Source organism: Giraffa tippelskirchi, chromosome 3, assembly GCF_054371585.1.
Source record: "Giraffa tippelskirchi isolate mGirTip1 chromosome 3, T2T-mGirTip1v1.2.pri, whole genome shotgun sequence".
NCBI lineage: Eukaryota > Metazoa > Chordata > Mammalia > Artiodactyla > Giraffidae > Giraffa > Giraffa tippelskirchi.
Genome location: NC_137277.1, coordinates 116750497 through 116769054, shown reverse-complemented (window position 1 = coordinate 116769054; position 18558 = coordinate 116750497). Strand labels below are relative to the sequence as shown.

General features: G+C 34.5%; 1 protein-coding gene across 1 annotated transcript in view; it reads right to left on the bottom strand.

Moving 5' to 3' along the window:
* Nucleotides 1-18558, bottom strand: part of LRP1B (LDL receptor related protein 1B) — a 2070111-nt gene that overhangs the window by 822108 nt on the left and 1229445 nt on the right. The window contains exons 16-17 of the mRNA XM_081584839.1: nucleotides 10188-10328; nucleotides 5889-6014 (exon numbers count right to left, since the gene is read on the bottom strand). Of these exons, the coding sequence (XP_081440965.1) occupies nucleotides 5889-6014; nucleotides 10188-10328 (267 nt within the window). The remainder of the gene's footprint in view (nucleotides 1-5888; nucleotides 6015-10187; nucleotides 10329-18558) is intronic.

Genomic DNA, 18558 nt, shown 5'->3' with positions numbered 1-18558 from the left:
TTGCTTGGTTTATAGACATCCCCTTGTTTCCTGGACTTGAGTAACAGATAGGTGTGTTCCTATGTCGTCAGAACACCCTGTGAACTTTAATACTAATGGCTTGTATAAAATAGAATGTGGTTCAAAGTCATCCAAACACACGAAAATGGGTTCCCATAATTCAGAGTTTCAGAAGTCATTTAAAATAGTTTCTGGAAAGTCATATACTAGTAATTTTCTTTATGAAAACTGCACTTTTTCTCTAAAGATGTACATCCATTATTGGTGAATATTTAGAAGATTACTTGAGAAAAAACAAATGAAACATTCGGATTTGATTTCTTAGATTGGATATAGTGTTTCTATTCTCAGTGTCTCTAATTAGAAAGACCAAGAAAAGTGTTGCACTGTATTTGGCTTTGATTATGTGGATAAGAGTGCTGAATCTAAAATACATTATGCCATATATGAGTTTCCTTTTTTACAAGTAAACCGTTTTAGATTAATAGACTTTAAATTGCCCAACAAACAAGTATGATTCTGAAGTTTTCAATGTTGAAAATTTAAGGTAGGATTTAATATTCCTACGTTACTTTATTTTGTTAACCTTATGAATTTTCTGCAAAGTTACTCTAACATTTAGAGTAAGTGAACAATGTTCCTAGTGTCAACTACAAATTGGTACTTTCCATCTACCTCTACAAGGATTAATTCATATGCTGCTGCAGCTGCTGACCTTCAACACCCAATGAAAGGAGTTCAGGGTAGAGATCAGAAACAGGACACTCTGTACTCAGGGGGAAACTGACAGAATAGGTATTCAGATAGCAAGACATTTTCAGGAGCCAATTTTATGAATCCAATTCTTGTATCTCTTCATATCTAGAAAACCACTAAAATCCTTCATGGTGATGACTACTTCTCTTGACTAGAAAAGGCTTCATGAGACTAGCAGAAACATTTTGGAAAAAATATGTGCTTGATTACATGTACTCTCCCTTCACCAAAATCACCTACATACTGATCTTTCCCCTTTGCCTCTTTGGAGCAGCGTCTCAGAGCTATTTGAGGTGCTGTCTCCCAGGACGCAGTCCTCATTTTGCCCCAAATAAAACTTAAGTTACAACTCTCACATTGTGCATTTTTTTTAAGTCAACAATAGGTAATTTTAATAAAACCACATTTGCATTAGCCTAAAGAAGTGTGAAGATGTTGGCATTAGTTAACTTGGTGGGAAGAGGAAGGCACAGACCTGTGAGACAGATTATTAGGTTTTTCTCTTACACGTCTCTGTATCATTTCATTGATCACAGTAAATACTTTTTACCTTTTGAGTTATAGGAGAAAATGAATAACACAGTTTTATTTTCCACTCTTCCTCCTGTTTTTCTTCTCCCTCTTTCTTTCCTTCCCCTCTTCCTCCCTCCCTGCCTTCCTCTTTTCTTTTGTTCTCTCTAATTTCTTTTTCTAAATCTCTCCTTTCCTCCCTCATTTCCTACACATTTATTCCTTCCACCTTTCTGGTTTTCTTGCTTTGAAGAAAAAAAGATCTTATCACATATTTTCATCTCCATTAAATCCTCTAATTGACCCATAATAAGATTATGTTATAATCGCCAATACAATGTTTTCCCATTTGATTCTCTTGTGTCACTCTCCTAGTCATTCATCTTTAATTCTAACCAGTTTTCTCCAGTTCTCTTCTTTTGCCAGGACTGCTCTAAGATTAGAGAGGAGAATGAGAAAGGACCCCTAGACACCTATCTCACATCACGTAGGACACATCTCACATTGTGATGGGAACTTGTGTGTCACCCCATTAACTAGGAAACTTCAACAACTGTTATGACTCTTTATTTCAAAGAATAATTACTGGCTTATGATAAAAGGAGACTATGCCCTGAAAATATACGAATTCATTGTCGTTTCTAATCATGGAGAAAATAATCTGCTTAGTCTACCAGGCAAATTTAACAGATTTTTAGATAGGAAAAATGCTTCATTCCATAAATCTACAAGTACTGTCTATATGATATAATCAGATTGACTAAATTATCACCTTTTAGTCCTAGATTTGTATCAAGAAGACACAACCTTGACTTTCTCAGTTTTTGTCTCCATCAATTCTAAATTAGTTTAGAGGTGAGATTAGCAGAGCAGCCCCAGAGGACTCTAATTTTGTAGCAAATTCTGCTCTAATGAAGAGGAAATTTACACCTCCTCAGCGGAACTGTTTATTTAGCAGTGAATCAGAAATTCACTGTCAAAATGTGAATTTTTTCTACCCATCACTAAGGATGCTTCCCCTGCAGTCATGCAGCAGTGAGAATTCTCACAGTGCACAGGAACAAGGAGTGGTAGGAGAATGGAGCTTGATACATTGTTCCTAAACTTTCCTGCTCTGTATCAAAGCATTCTATTTAAACAAAATCTATGTCATATGTAAATATACTCTTCAATTTATCTGTAAAAAAAAAAAAAAAGTCTGATTTTTTAAAATATATCAGGTTTCCTTAATGCAATCCTATTGGTTTAGTTTGAATTTAGTTAAAATTTGTGGGGGATATGAGAACAAATATTATGTAATTGAACCAGAGCTCTATGCTGTGGGAAAAAGCTGGTCTGACACTGCCTAGGCTTGAAGCCAAGGATCATCATGGTTACTACAGGGAAACTTTTTTTTTTCTTTTTAATCTAACTACTTCTCATCTTTGGCCTCTAGGTCTCCCTCAGAAGTACACAAAACTATGTTTTGTCATTGTTGATGAAAAACAACTCCCAAACCCTGCCTATCAGCTCTGTTCTACCCCTTTATATACCCCTTTTCCCTTCCAGGCTCTCTCTCTGATCGCCCCCTACCCTTTAAGGACTTCACCCTCCACAATCTATGCTCCCCAGTCACTCATTTATTTTTTTCAGTCAAATATTTCCATCACTTAGAAAAGTATAGGAAATATCATTAATATCTGTTTGTCGTCTCATAGAACTATCAAATCTTAATTTTTTCTACATTTGCTACAGATTTTAAATAAAAGTATTGTAGTTACATTTGAAGTCCCCTATGTAATCTTTCCCAATCACATTTCCCTTTCTCTTTCATAGAGGTAATTGGTATCCTTAGTTTTTTTTTTTTTAATCTCTATATTTTATTCCTATTTTTATATATTTGTTAATCAACAAGCACATACAGAACGTTTTTGTATTTTTATATTTCATATGAATGGCACTGAATTGCTTATTGTTACAAGATTTTAACACTGCTTTTTGAAATTCCTGTTGATATTTGAGTTCTAATTTTTCATTTTAATTGTGAGTACCACATGGTCTTATCAGATTATATTTTCTAATTAAATGATTTAAACTGTTATTTAGACATTTTTCTAATTTATTCATTTATTTTTGGTAAGGCTTAGCTTAGACATCCCCTCCTCTAGTAGGCCTTCCAGGAGAGCCAAAGATTAATTAGTAGCTCTTTTTGTGCTACCATTTGAGGGTCAGCTTAGTTCTATGGGAATGAACTGTTTGAACATCTTTCTCTTCATCTTATCTCTTAACTTCTTAAAGAAATTACTGTGTATTTTTCCTCATTCTATCTCCAGTGCTGTGATAGATATTTATTGAATTAGTAGAGCCACTGAGGAGAAATCCCAAAGAAATATAATATACAATTGGTTTGTTATAGGAAAGAATTTTCATTTAGATATAAAGTAGTCACACTGCTAAAGGCTACAGGAAAGTGGATTCAATTATGAAATAATCCCCATATGAGTAATATTTTATCTAGGATACATATCCATGTATACATCTATATCTAGAAATGTAGAGAAATAACCCAACCAGGAAAATCATCTAATGAATTTGCCATATTTTCCCAAGATAGTGAGCTGTATGACCTATTCATTTTGATAAAACAAAATGGAAATATATTGTAACATTACAGCATAGTTTTCAAAGCTAAAAGCCATATTTATTTTTCTCTTTGTATTTTGTTTTCAATTTAGAAAGACATAAGGTGACCATAATAGCTACCATAAATATGAAAAGAAGACCTAATAGTGAGTAGCAGACTTCAGCTGCTGTCACTTAAAGTAGCACTTGAGGTGCAAGCAAGTGGCATTCTATTTTCTAGTGAACTGAGGCCTGGAGTGACTTAGAAATCTTACTAATAAGGATTAATTTTTTTATTTGCTCTTACATGTAACATTTTCACTTTTTCTATGTAAGTAGCTGATCAATCCCAAATCCTTCTTTAAAAATCTTGTAGAAACAATCAGATTTTTAAAAATCAAATAGAAATGAAGAAGACATGGTATTATGAATTGAGACAGCAGTGCCTGTTAATTTAAGGTGAAAGCAGATCTATCTGTTTAGGATGTAATACTGTATAGTCTCTGAGTTGAATCTTAATCTAAAAGAATAATAATTGCACTAATTTAGAAAGATGCTTCATTGTAAATTGCAGTCATATTCAAAGACCTGGGAAACATTAAATTGACCATGTATAGTATTCTAGCTAATCTTCAAGATAACATAGTTTGGTAAAAAGAGCAATGGCCCTGGAGAGAGATGAAGTGAGTTTTCCTAAATCCTTACCAATGATATGAGTTAAGGCAAATCTCTTCTTCCACCTCATCTATGAAATAAATGAACTTGAAGGCAGGAGCCTAGGCCCAACTGGTCTCTAAAGGTCCCTTTCTGTTAGATAGTCTTTGGCAAAACATCCTTATGAAAGACACAAGATATCTTGAAAATAATCAGTTTCTCTAAAAGAGTAGACCAAGCTTTTAATCAAGGGACAGGAGAATGACTAGCCCATGGATCCTCAGTAAATATGTCACCATGGAAAAAAAAAATGAATATAAAATGGAGGCTAGGATTACGGAATGGTGACTATTTCATTCTTGTTGCCGTTATTTAGTACATGGTGCAAAGCTCCGGAAAATTTATACTTCTACAAAGTTTAAAGTAATAAATGTGGAAATTGAGGTACAGGGAGGCACAAGTCTTTCCATGAATGTCAGTTTCAAAATCCAGAGTACAAACCAGGCTTCTTGACCTCTTGGTCTTTTCTCTATGTGCTGCCTTTGCAGTTTTCTCTAATGCATTATAATAATTTTTATTTAGTATGGCTTATTTTGGCAAAGAGAAAAGGTGAGGTGGTTGATAGGTTTTAACAGTATATGTAATGATTAAAAAAATGCTGATCATATTAATAATAGTCACTAAATATATGACTTTTTGTCATTGTTTAAAGAGAAGCACTAGGCAGCTGCTAGTCAGGATCATTTTTCAACACTTATCTGATTAAGAATGATCTTTTTGGCCCTCTGCTGCAATGTGTACCATAAGCTGTATATTTCCACTCAATGAGAATCTACCTAAGGATTCAAAGATTTATTGCAATACAATAAGTTATATGGAAATATAAATAGGCTTAGTGGACATGGGATTTTATTTTTAAAAATTAAAAACACATGAATAGTGTGCCAGGAACAGAAAACTATTTACAGAGATATTCTACAGAAGACTAAACAAAAACATATAAATTATTGTTTCAAGGTTAAAAAAATAATAATAATTCTCCTTGTGAGATAGCCTAAATCATAGTATACTCATAAACCTCTCGCCCATTGCCAAGTAAAATTTAGCAGGGACAAGTTTTGTCCAAGTAGTGTACTGACAGTCAACCTGTATGGATAATATGCCAAATACCTTCAAAAAGCAGAGTGATACCCAAAGAATAAGTAAAAGATAATTTGTATTCTAGCCTTTGTGGCATCAAACTCTGAATTCACTTGCTACTGCAATAATCAGATCATCAGCACTAGGAAAGTTCAGTTTAGTTTCAGCCATCTTTATGAAGACTAAGTGTGGAAGAGATTTACGTATACATCCAAGCAAACCTTTACCTGCACATGTTTGATTGGATTCATCTTCATTGCTCCCACAATCATTAGCTCCATCACAAAGCCATCTCTTGGGGATACAGCGATTATTCTTGCATTTAAATTGATCATCAGGACAGCTATGATTGTCTGGGGTGGGACAGAGGAGGGGAGGAGAAGCAAAGTTAATAATTTCAAACTAGATAAAATTATGATTATTTTAAAGGAAAGATATGGAAAATTTATGGTAATTATATTATAGTATAATTGATCTGTATCTTCTGTCATTCAATGTCTCATATTTTATACTAAATAATAACACACTAGGGTGTGTTAAAATGTAATAGTTGTATAGAAAATATCAAGGAATTAAAGTTCATATACAAGGAAATATATTCATTTTTCAAGTCTTCAGTAAAACCAACTATATCACTGTCTCTTTTCTCGTCCCTAATCACAATAGGTGATTTAGCTTCAGATTTTTTACCAAAAACATAAAGTTAACCTCAAATGTTAATGTGGAACATAACAAGTATGTATCAAATAACTTAATCATATATCAAAAATACTTTTTTTTAAAACCATACATCTACATAAGTACTTCTTGAAACATTAAAGAAGCTTAATTGAGTTACGTTTTGCTCAATGTTTCCTGGGGCTAGAAGGAAAATTCTAAAGAGAAAAATGCATTACTTGTGATCTGGAGTTGGTGCTAAATAGGAGATTCTGAGTAATTTTAATAATGAAAATAATCATCATGAGTCTTCTCCCCTAATACAAACAAATAAATGTGAAGCCGCAAAATATACTGAGGACTTGATCAACCCTCTAACAGAAGCTGACCACAGCTAAGGATTAAACCTCCAATATCTAAGCACAGCAGGAGGCCATTTAAGGTTTACCTCCTGTGATCTTTTCCCCTGCATTATGGAGTCTAAATTCCTAACTGATTTGGCATGCTCTTTCAGTATCCGTTTCATAATTTCAACATTCTTTCTGAAGTAATTTTCCTTGTGCCCAGTAGTTGCACTTCTGTATGATAAAAATACATGTTGGTATTAATTTTATTTAGAATTTGAAAAAATAGCCACTTTATCATGCTGTTGCATAGCAAAGGTATTCCTTTCTAGTCAGTTTCTACAAAGCACTATTTATTTAAAATAGTCATAGTGATGAAGCAGTTTTTATCACTTCAGAAGTTCTCTTTTGTGCATAGTAAATAAGTGTGAGGAAAAGGCCTTATGTTTTCTGGTATTTATGTGTGATTAACATTTTCTATTCACTTCAGGGACTTTAACAAGAATAGCTGCTCAGGAGGATAAAAGTCATCCAATATATTAGAGGGTCAACATTTTCAAGTACTAACAACATGCCTAAGCACTTCAGTGAAGCTTGATCAGAAACCTTTGCTATTTTGACAATGTTATAAATGGGAGATTAAAAAGGAGGACCAAATACAATCCATTGTCCTGTGATTTGGAGTTGAGAAGTAAAATGGTAATAGAATTCAAGGTTGAAGCTTATGAGTACTTGCAATCGAAAATAAACTCCTGAAATGAATTACGCAGTGCTGATATATTAACCACAGGACCCCAGGAATATAATGCTTCTTAGAATCATTGCAATGTTTAAAGAAGACACCATATTGCTGGAAGGTGACCAGAGATGTTTAATTTTACTTTGCCCCTCTGATTCAGTCATTCATTCATCCATGTGTTAGCTACTGTACTAGACACTGAGACTACAAAGATGCTACAAATTAATGTGTCCCCTCATATTCATCTGGAGAAGGCAATGGCACCCCACTCCAGTACTCTTGCCTGGAAAATCCCGTGGACGGAGGAGCCTGGTAGGCTACAGTCTATGAGGTCGCTAAGAGTCGGACACGACTGAGCGACTTCACTTTCACTTTTCCCTTTCATGCACTGGAGAAGGAAATGGCACCCACTCCAGTATTCTTGCCTGGAGAATCCCAGGGAGCAGAGCCTGGTGGGCTGCCGTCTATGGGGTCGCGCAGAGTCGGACACGACTGAAGCAACTTAGCAGCAGCAGCAGTAGCAGCATATTCATCTATTAGATGCATCAAATAAATAAGCATGTAGTTGCAATATGGTTTGGCAACTACCATAATAAAAGAATATCTCAAGTGGGCTGTATTGAGAAAAGAGAAGACTAGCATTCAAAAAAGACTTCCCTGTGGAGATAGTGGTAACTTATGGTGAAAGTCATAACTGGGAACAGAGAATGCAATGTTACAGAAGACAAAAAGAGAAGGAAAAGAAAATTTTTAGAGATTTATAAGTAGTTCAACTTGATAAAGACAAAGAGGGTAAGGAGAAACATGATAGACATTTAAAGCCAAAAATGTAAATGTCAGACATAATGTGAAGTACTTTCTATGAGAGTCGATGGATTTTAGAATTTAACTTGCTGATTATCCAGTTATTGAAATAACAAGATTACATTGCTATTAATCTGGAAGAAGTATGGAAAGTGGGCTTTAGTTAAGGGAAGACTAGTAAAAGATTAGAATTGAATATGGACTATACATAAAATTGGAGAAGGAAATGGCAACCCACTCCAGTATTCTTGCCTGGAGAATCCTACGGACAGAGGAGCCCGGCAGGCTACAGTCCATGGGGTCGCAAGAGTTGGACACGACTTAGCGACTAAACCACCACCAACCATACATAAAATAGAAGATGCCAGGAAAAGCCCATGGTGTAGGCTTGAATGAGGGTATAAATAAGTGCTAAAAATAATGAACAATACAGACTAGGAATTTTAATACTACGATTAACAGTGCAAATATAATGTCCCTTATACTCTTGGAGGAAATTAGCTTGTGAGTTGGTGAAAAAATCAATCACACAGAACATGAACCTATAGGATTAATTCCTAAATACTGTGATGAAATACCTCTGCTCTCCACAGGCACTGTGACTATGCAGGGAGTTGATACATAGGGAACATTCACTGCAACCATGAATAAACATTACCAGTCATGAAGACTGAGACAATCTAATCAATAAATAACATAGTTTGTGTTAAAAAGAAGGGGAAGAAAACATCCTTTATCTTTAGATGAAATGCTCCTCCCACTTCAAAACTTTTGGCTGGTTGTATCAATTTAATATTTAACATTTTATTTGTGGCATAATTTAGAGTATAAATATTAATATTAATTGGATTGAAAATAAGAAGTATATAATGTTGAATGTTTAGAAATGAAGAGAAAGTAGTGCTATACTTACATATTAATTAAATTTATTTTTTTATATATTTTATAAACTTTGAAAATATTTTTTAAAGTCAATATTTTTAGAATTTTTGCCCAAATTCATATTACAGGTGCTCAGACCAATTCTGTTCATTCTTAACAAAGAATCTTTAAAACTTCATTTTTATATTCTTAATTTTTAAAAAAAGGAAAATGGAGGATTGCCAATCAACTCTAAATCAGTTCAGCCACTTTAACCTAAAAGTCATTAATTGAAAAATAATCATTTTCTTTTTAAAAATAATGTATCTAAGTCAAATAAAAAGACTAAAGAGAAATATGTCCAACATATACCTCTCTCCATATAAAATATTTTATATTTTTCAACATCACTAAGGTAGTGATTCAAATCAAATATATTTTCAAAAATTTATTTAATCTGCTTCTCAAATTGTTTTCCTCTACATTTGTGGGTCATTCCCTGATCCCTACGAGAAACATGAAACTATTTCTATTGCAACAAATGATGAAGAGCTAAATAGAAGGCAAGGGGAGAAATCAAACTTTTAACTTCCTTAATAATCTGAGTTCCCCATACGTGTCTCCTACTATGAACTGAGCCAGTGACGTTAGGTAATACCATGTTCCAAATACATGTCTGTTTCCTTGGACCATCTCCAAGGCTCTGTCGCCAAGGAGCAATGGAGTGGATCGTGACCTTCTTTATGAGTAATTCTGCCTTGGGGGAGTTTAAATTGATTTTTCACATCTTTAAATTCAGAGATCCCAAGGGGTCTCCTAGAGCAACCTTCTAACAATGGTATGATGGTGCTGATAACACAAAACAGGGAAGAAAAGAATTTCTGAAGCAACCAAAATGGTAATATTCAAAGATGGGGAAGGATGAGAAAAAGAGTGTTTTAAAGGTATACAAAGAAGGTCATTTAGGGTCTAATGTCTATACAAAGGATGACTGAGGGAAAAAAAAAAACTAAGTTCAATTTGCATCAATGATAATTTTAGATATTCTCCCCCAGAGTGCTTTAATAGTTCACACACTCAAAAACTCAGCAAGTTTTAATATAACTTGTAGGAGAACCTACAGCAACTGACTGAATCTTCATCACTTCCATCCAGACAGTCATCATCGCCATCACATTTCCACCGAGCTTGGATACAGTGTCTGTTTCTGCAGTGGAATTCTCCAGCTTTACACATCTGAGGCAATACTTCTCCAGGATTAACTAGGATTTAAAAAACAAACAAACAAACAAGGTATATAAGCAATACTGGATATTTTCAATTCATTAAAAGATAATTTTGTATAATAATAATGTATTGATTTCATTGCATTTCACAGAAAATAATGAAAACATTATAGAGGCAACCATTGCTGGAAATGAGAAAATTTTAAGTTTTTCCAACAATAATTATTCCACAAGAATTGTGGAGATTCATTTTAAGCAAATGTCACCAAAATAATAATAACAACAATGATAAAACACTATCTTATATTTTTATTGTTTGTAGTTTCACTTTTTAAAGAACTTTCATTCAGAAGCTTAATTGAAGGCATGGCAAAGAATTTTATTACCTCCGCCTTTAGAGTCAGACATGACTGAGCAACTAACACTTTCACTTTTAACACATAAATACAACAAAAACTAATCAAAGTGAAAAGACAAGGGAACAGCACACAGCATTGATGGTTATGCTTATTTCACTGGTCAGAAAGTTTAAAAAAAAAAAAAAAGTTAGATCTGGTTAAATATTTATGGAAATTTCAAGTTACTCAAAACAATCCCATTATACATCCAGATTCTTTGGAGTGTTTTTATCATATATTCCATATTATCTAATCAAATGTCAGAAATTCCATTAATTGGGATTTATTCACATATTGAAAGGGCTACTACACTTCTCTGAGTGGATTCAATAGAATCAAAAAGTGAAGGGAATGTGGTGACAGCTAAAGAAAATGATCTGTATTTCATTGACTGAAAAAGACACTGAATTATCAAAAGTGGCTTATTGCTAGAAGAAACAAGCCAGATTTTCCATTCAAGATCTAATGGCTTTAAATTTTATTTGGGGTAGCTGGTTCAGATTGAAGAACTGTCACAAAACCTATATGGACTTCAATAATAAGGGGTACTGAGAAAACATATGCAGCATTTCCAGAACACTCTGTGTTTCACTCCTTTAACCCTTGTATTTTCCCTGATGCAGAGAATGGAGGAGGAAACACAGCATTGAACCATGGCTGCAAAGAATCTGCTTCAGAGAGTTATGCAACAAGACACAAGGCATGTGGGCGCATAGGGTAGAGAACGGAAAACTGTCCCGTATAATCCAGATTCTCATTTAAGGTCTTCTTAAAAAAATTAAGGTCTTAAGGGTGAAAAATATAGTCAGTGTGGTGAATGAAATATTCCATGAGATCGAAGGTAATCCTGTTTGTTTTCTGTTCCCTCTCACAAAAGCAGACTCTGTATATAGGACCTAACAGTAATTTTTCTTCCTTGTTTGATCTTTCTCAATAAGAAAATGCAGAAGAAGCAATTTCTTTAATGCTGCCATTGCATAAAGTCACTTGAAAGTAACAATTTTTAAAAGAATATAACTATGTGGATCACAATAAACTGTGGAAAATCCTGAAAGAGATGGGTATACCAGGCCACCTGACTTGCCTCTTGAGAAACCTGTATGCAGGTCAGGAAGCAACAGTTAGAACTGGACATGAAAAAACAGACTGGTTCCAAAAAGGAAAAGGAGTATGTCAAGGCTGTATATTGTCACTCTGCTTATTTAACTTATATGCAGAGGACATCATGAGAAACGCTGGGCTGGAAGAAACACAAGCTGGAATCAAGATTGCTGGGAGAAATATCAATAACTTCAGATATGCAGAGGACACCACCCTTATGGCAGAAACTGAAGAAGAACTAAAGAGCCTCTTGATGAAAGTGAAAGTGGAGAGTGAAAAAGTTGGCTTAAAACTCAACATTCAGAAAACTAAGATCATGGCATCCGGTCCCATCACTTCATTGCATATAGATGGGGAAACAGTGGAAACAGTGGCTGACTTTATTTTTCTGGGCTCCAAAATCACTGCAGATGGTGACTGCAGCCATGAAATTAAAAGACGCTTATTCCTTGGAAGGAAAGTTATGACCAACCTAGATAACATATCAAAAAGCAGAGACATCACCTTGCCAACAAAGGTCCGTCTAGTCAAGGCTATGGTTTTTCCAGTGGTCATGTATGGATGTGAGACTTGGAGTATAAAGCTGAGCACCGAAGAATTGATGCTTTTGAACTGTGGTGTTGGAGAAGACTTTTGAGAGTCCCTTGGACTGCAAGGAGATCCAACCAGTCCATCCTAAAGGAGATCAGTCCTGGGTGTTCATTGAAAGGACTGATGTTGAAGCTGAAACTCCAATAGTTTCGCCACTTATGCGAAGACCTGACTTATCGGAAAAGACCCTGATGCTGGGAAAGATTGAGAGCAGGAGAGGAAGAGGATGACAGAGGATGAGATGGCTGGATGACATCATCGACTCGATGGACATGGGTTTGGGTGGACTCGGGGAGTTGGTGATGGACAAGGAGGCCTGGCGTGCTGCAGTTGATGGGGTTGCAAAGAGTCGGACATGACTGAGCAACTGAACTGAACTGATAGGTACATATTCATATAAATGTATATATATATATATATATATATGCATGCATATACACGCATGTGTGTATATTATGTGAGTGTGTGTGTGTGTGTGTGTAGTTGTTTTGTGTGTGTCCAACTCTTTTGCAACCCCATGGACTGTGTCTCACCAGGCCCCTCTGTTCATGGGATTTTCCAGGAAAGAATACTGCAGTGGGTTGTCATTTCCTTCTCTGGGGTAATCTTTCCAACCAAGGATTATACCTGCATCTCTTGCATTGGCAGGAGCATTCTTTACCACTGAGCCACCAGGCATGATCACATACACACACACACACACACATATATGTATATATAAAGAGAGCAAGAGAAAAAGAGAACAAATCTCAAGGAAATGACAATAAATAAAAACAAAAATGGGAAGTCATTGGGTCTCCTATTCAATCCCAGGGTAACTTTTTTAGTAGCAACTAGGAATGAGGATGGGAATCATGACAAAATGGAGGTATAATGTGGGATGTGTCTGACCATCTCTAGGATCTAGCTTTTCTCTCAGAATCTCTAGAACTGATCGCTGACAACATGCTAATTCCCCTTATTTTGAACATTGTCTGCTCGGTTAGATCTTAAGTTCTTTGAGGCTGATATAGCTCCTTCTTTTGACTCTACATAAGCCCAACTTAGAACTGGAACTAGTAGCTTGATTAATTTCTACTTTATAATTTTAAGCCTAATAGTTAATAATCTCTCAGAATTAATTTTTTTTTCCCCTATGAGACAAGAAACCTGATTGGAAATGTAATCAGTTTTCTTCCCTACTTAAGTTCAGGTTTAAGATTTTCTTAAATCATGTCAAAAGAAATAGTCAATTCTGTTGTCTCACAGCTTGAAGATTGCAGAAAACAAGAAATGATTGATTTCAACTGAAAAAATCTCCCTAATTTAAAATACGTTTTTACATGATCATTTGATCAAATAACTTCATTCACAGTTTTAAGGAATGATCAAAAATATCCATAGACAAGAGTGAAATCATACTTGCTTTTGAAAAATTATGTCTATATTAAAGAAGTTTAGTTTGTCTAGGGAAAGACAAACTACCCTAGAAAATTGATATTTCCAAATTAAATACTCTTTAACATAATCAGTTTAGAGACAAGATCTTTAAGTCTACTTAAGGTTCAAATGCTTTTCAACTGATAATTAGATCATTATGGAATGAATGAAAACAGGAATAATTTCTAAACTTGTTTTAAATACAGTTTCACATATATGTGGGTAGCCAGTTATTTTTAAATGATGTTTGCTCATATATAGTTGGCACTTTTCAAAAACAGATTACAAAGTTGACATTTTCATTTTTCATAATAGGTTAAGGATAATTGCTTGAAAAATAGTACAGCTTCCCTCCTGAGATAATTTAACTTTCATATTTACTGCTTCTGATAATGATTTATATCAACATCATTAATACATAGTAGTAATCACTTGTAACAGCAGTTAGGCATCACTTATATGTATAATGACACATATTAAACATATACGAATATTTTTGACATTTAAAAGTTTGTCTACAATTCTTCTAAGCCCTGTAATTTGTTGGAAAGGCATTTCTGCTTGGTACTTCTACATGTCTTATGTCAGCTTTTATTCTGGACTATTTTTTCAAGGATGTTTAAATAGCTAACAGCCTTGGAAGATACAAATAGTGCTTCCTTTTAGAACAGAGAACAAGTTTGCTCCTTAACCAGGATAATAAAAGATAATATCCCCCTTCAAAGCAAAAGTTGGGTAGATTTTCTAGCTGACTTTTAAGCTCAAGAGTTGTTCATCTGTGGTACAAACACACTCTGTGTGCCACCTCTACCTGGCCTCTCTGCACCTAGTCTTCATATGACGTGGAGGTGAGAAGGAGCAAGGAGAACCAAAGTGAATGTGCAACTTAGTGAACTGCTTTGATTAATAAAATCCTTGTGCCTGATCCAGGAATTGCATGTCTTCTGTCTAAATCTACGAAACGCTGGTGGGTTAACATGTTAGTTGGCAACATGGGTAAACTTTCAGACTCTTCATAATCATAAAGATTTTTTTAAAAATATTGAGTTCTAATTTCTGATATCCCCCAGGGCATTTGGCATCATTAATGTATCCAGCCGTAACCCAAGTCTTTCAGATGTAATCAGTAGTTATATCACAAGAAATCATGTTATCAGTACTGACTAGGTTTGTTCAGGACATAATGATAAAACACAGGTCATTTTTGAGCCCACAATGCCCATTATCACATTAAAATTTAATGTGATAGGTGATAATATGGATAAGATGGCAGTTTAGACATCCCAAAATGTGGTCTTTTTCTTAGCATTCACCTACCTGTGGAACTGGGTAGCAACATTACCTAACAAATAACCCAAGCTGATGGCTAATCTACCAAATCTTGCAAGAATCAACAAGATAATGAAGCAAGTACATCTAGCATCAATTAAGAGAGTGGATAGCTTCCATAAAAAATAAGATCATTGTTCTGTACACCTTGCACAAACTTCTACGAAGGCCTTATTTCATAAGTAATTTTCAAATATCTTGTGTTTTCACAAGATTTTTGACTATATGAAGGACAATGTCACATATTACAGAACAAAAAATGCCTAGAATAGAACCAGGTACAGAAGAAATGTTCAAATATACTTGTTGCCTGACTTCCTGGAATTAACAGAGGCTGATAATTCTATATTACAGCTATTATTGCAGTGAAATATTCTATCTCTGGAGATTGAATAAATACTTTAATACTTCAATAAATACGCTACTACTTCAACTGGCTCAACAGTTAATGTTCTATCACCCAAGAACATGAACAGAGTTAGTTTAAAGAAAGAAAAAAAAAAAGATATGTAACTAGAAAGAAAGAGTGATAAAGTTCTCCCCATAACCAAAAACATACAGGAAAAGCTCCACCATCCATGTCACTTTGTTCCAAGGCTTAATGTAGTGGAACCCATGTTGCACCTGGGTATTTAGGCACAACCATGAATTGCTTTCAGCATATTAACAGACACTATACTTATAATCTTAGCTTCCGAGTTGTACTTTGCACTGTGAATTTGAAAACTGGTTCAAAACCTGTAATTCTACTGTCAGGGTGACTTCTAGTAAAAATATTATAACATTATCTCACTAGTAAGAAAACTGACAAAGTAATAAACAATCCTTTAATTTAGGCTTGAAAATAAAATGACATGAATCATGGCATGCCTGGCAAGGAACTGCCATTTTTCACAGATCCTATGATACCTGTTGTTAGAGCAGTGGAATTAGAAGTTCTCTGCATGACCCATCAATAAATTGCAAGGGAAATACGCACTCCAGAATTAACTCTTTTCTTTGGTAAAAACCAGTAGAATGATTGATAGTGTTAATATCCAGATTATAAAGAAGTAAATGAAGAAAGCTTACTAATAATCTTTTTATTATTTTAGTTTTGAATCATATATTTGGATTTCAGTTCAGTGTTTGAATTTAATACATATGTTCCTGACCTTGGTTTAATAAGCTTTGGTGCCCAAGAACAAGTTTCTATGTTTCTAATTTTGCTTTTCTTCTCGTCAACCCCATCGTGGTAATCTATTCTAAGCTAGCTCTCATCTCCTCTCTCAATTGATGTTTTGCTGTTGACTATACCAAACTTATGATTACTTAGTAATAAAACCATTAGTCTAAGATAAAAATATAATACAATTTCCCAATTGTTCCTGTATACTTCACATTAGGATATGTTTTTTTGCTTAACAGATTTTTTTTTTTTTTTTGACATTTTGGGAGTGCACCATTTCTAACTATTTCTTGATTTGAATAGGGGAAGAGAAAAACCTAAAAGAAAACTTGAAGTTGTAGTTTGCTGAATGACTCTGTGTAAGCCTGCCCATATTGGAAGGCAGTGTGAAAAAATGCTGCTATGCTTTTTGAATTTTCTCCTTTAGATCATAGCAGGATGACCTTTCATTAGATAGAGTGGTCTTCTGAGCAGCCAACCTAAGTGGTACATAATCTTCTGTGAGTTCCTATGCACAGGAGGCCATAAATATTCATCTGGATGAGGCTTCTAAACTTTTTACTGCCTTAAACTTTTTACTACACATTAGATTGCATATATCCTAGAACATAAGGCTTGTCACAGATGAACAGATAAATGGCTGAGCCGTAGCAGAGCACTGTTTTTGACAGAGGAATATATCTGGTGTTCCAGAAGGTGAAGAAGGTCACAGAGTACCACTGACATATAATTGTGCAATGCTACCCTTGGATGACCAATATTTTGGTCAATGTTTAAGTTGAGTAAGGCATATTGGAAAGTTCTGTTCTTTTTCTTTTTTTCCAGGCCACAAAAGAGGCATTTAAATAATTATTGTGCTACTGTCTCAATACTCTAGACAAAATTATTTTGCTAATTTGAAAAAAAATATTGTGACTATCATTTTTTTAGGAGCTTATCTTACTTTCTTGGTATTACTCATGTTCTCATTTATTAATTTTCTATGTTGTGATTTTCCCTACAAAGTCATCAAGATAAATTTAAAATAAATAAACTCACTTGATCAGTGATCAACTGGTTTTACATATGCTTCTACAGGGCAGTAAGTTCCCAGTTACCACACTACAGCAGGCCTCACTTCTAATTGTGAGAAGATTTGACCATGACACAGGAGGTTCACAAGAATGAAGAGCCCAGCCTATTCTCATTCTTAATTCCTTCCAGGCATGGCATTAGAATGCATCTTTAATCAATCATGTAGCATACCAATATTTTTCTGTTGAGTGAATGCCTCCTCTGGCATTGCTTTCTGGCACAAGTTCATTGAGAAACAACCATTGGTGTCTAATTCTGGCCTGACCATCTGCCAATGGGTTTTTCTTCATTTGATGCCAGTTCAGTGAGGATGACTAAAACCAGGAAGATCATATCTCAATGACTGCAACATGTATTTTTTGTCTGGCTACAGATTTATATTTAAAGCCGGTTAAAAGGTTATTTCAGTTGAAATCAGTTCACAAGTCTGTAATCTGGCCTGAACTAAGTCAGAAGCCCAGAGGAATGAGCATTAAAGAGAGGTTAGTGACACACTGGTACTTGTTTTGCCTTATGGTCTGCAACCATGAACTCCAGGTATTTGTATCCTTTTTGGATTTTAATTTCCTCATCTGCAAACTAAGGCTAAAATATCTTTATAAAAAATTTGCTATTAAATGAATAGAAACTGGAATAATTTATATAAATACATTTTAAGTTTTCTGCAATAAATTAGTTACTATTTCTCTTAATTTTCCCCATTACATTAGAAAAGAATCTAGATAAGTTTCATGCCATATGAAAAATCTAGTAAAATTTTAAACTTCCAATGCAATAACAAATTCTCAAATAAATACTCACCTGCTTTTATGATTTAACGTTGTTTAGTGTAACATCTATAGATAAAAATACTATTTCTATCCCCTTTAATTGAATTGGGGTTACCTCATCTATGAATTATAAATATTAAAATACACCAATAGTCTCACAGAAATCTCCTTTAACTTTCACCAGATTATAGTCACATACGAACTATCATATCAAATCTCTTAACATCAGCTAAATGACCAACATTGTGCATAGTATTTTCTTACAAGCAAAAAGTCACCTAGTTTTTATTTACACAGAGATAACCTAGTGATAAATCTTTTATATATCAATATCAATATAGGTATAGATATGCCAACACATAAGGAATCTATAATTTTTAATAGGGCATAAGAATAAAGGAAATAGGGAGGAAAAT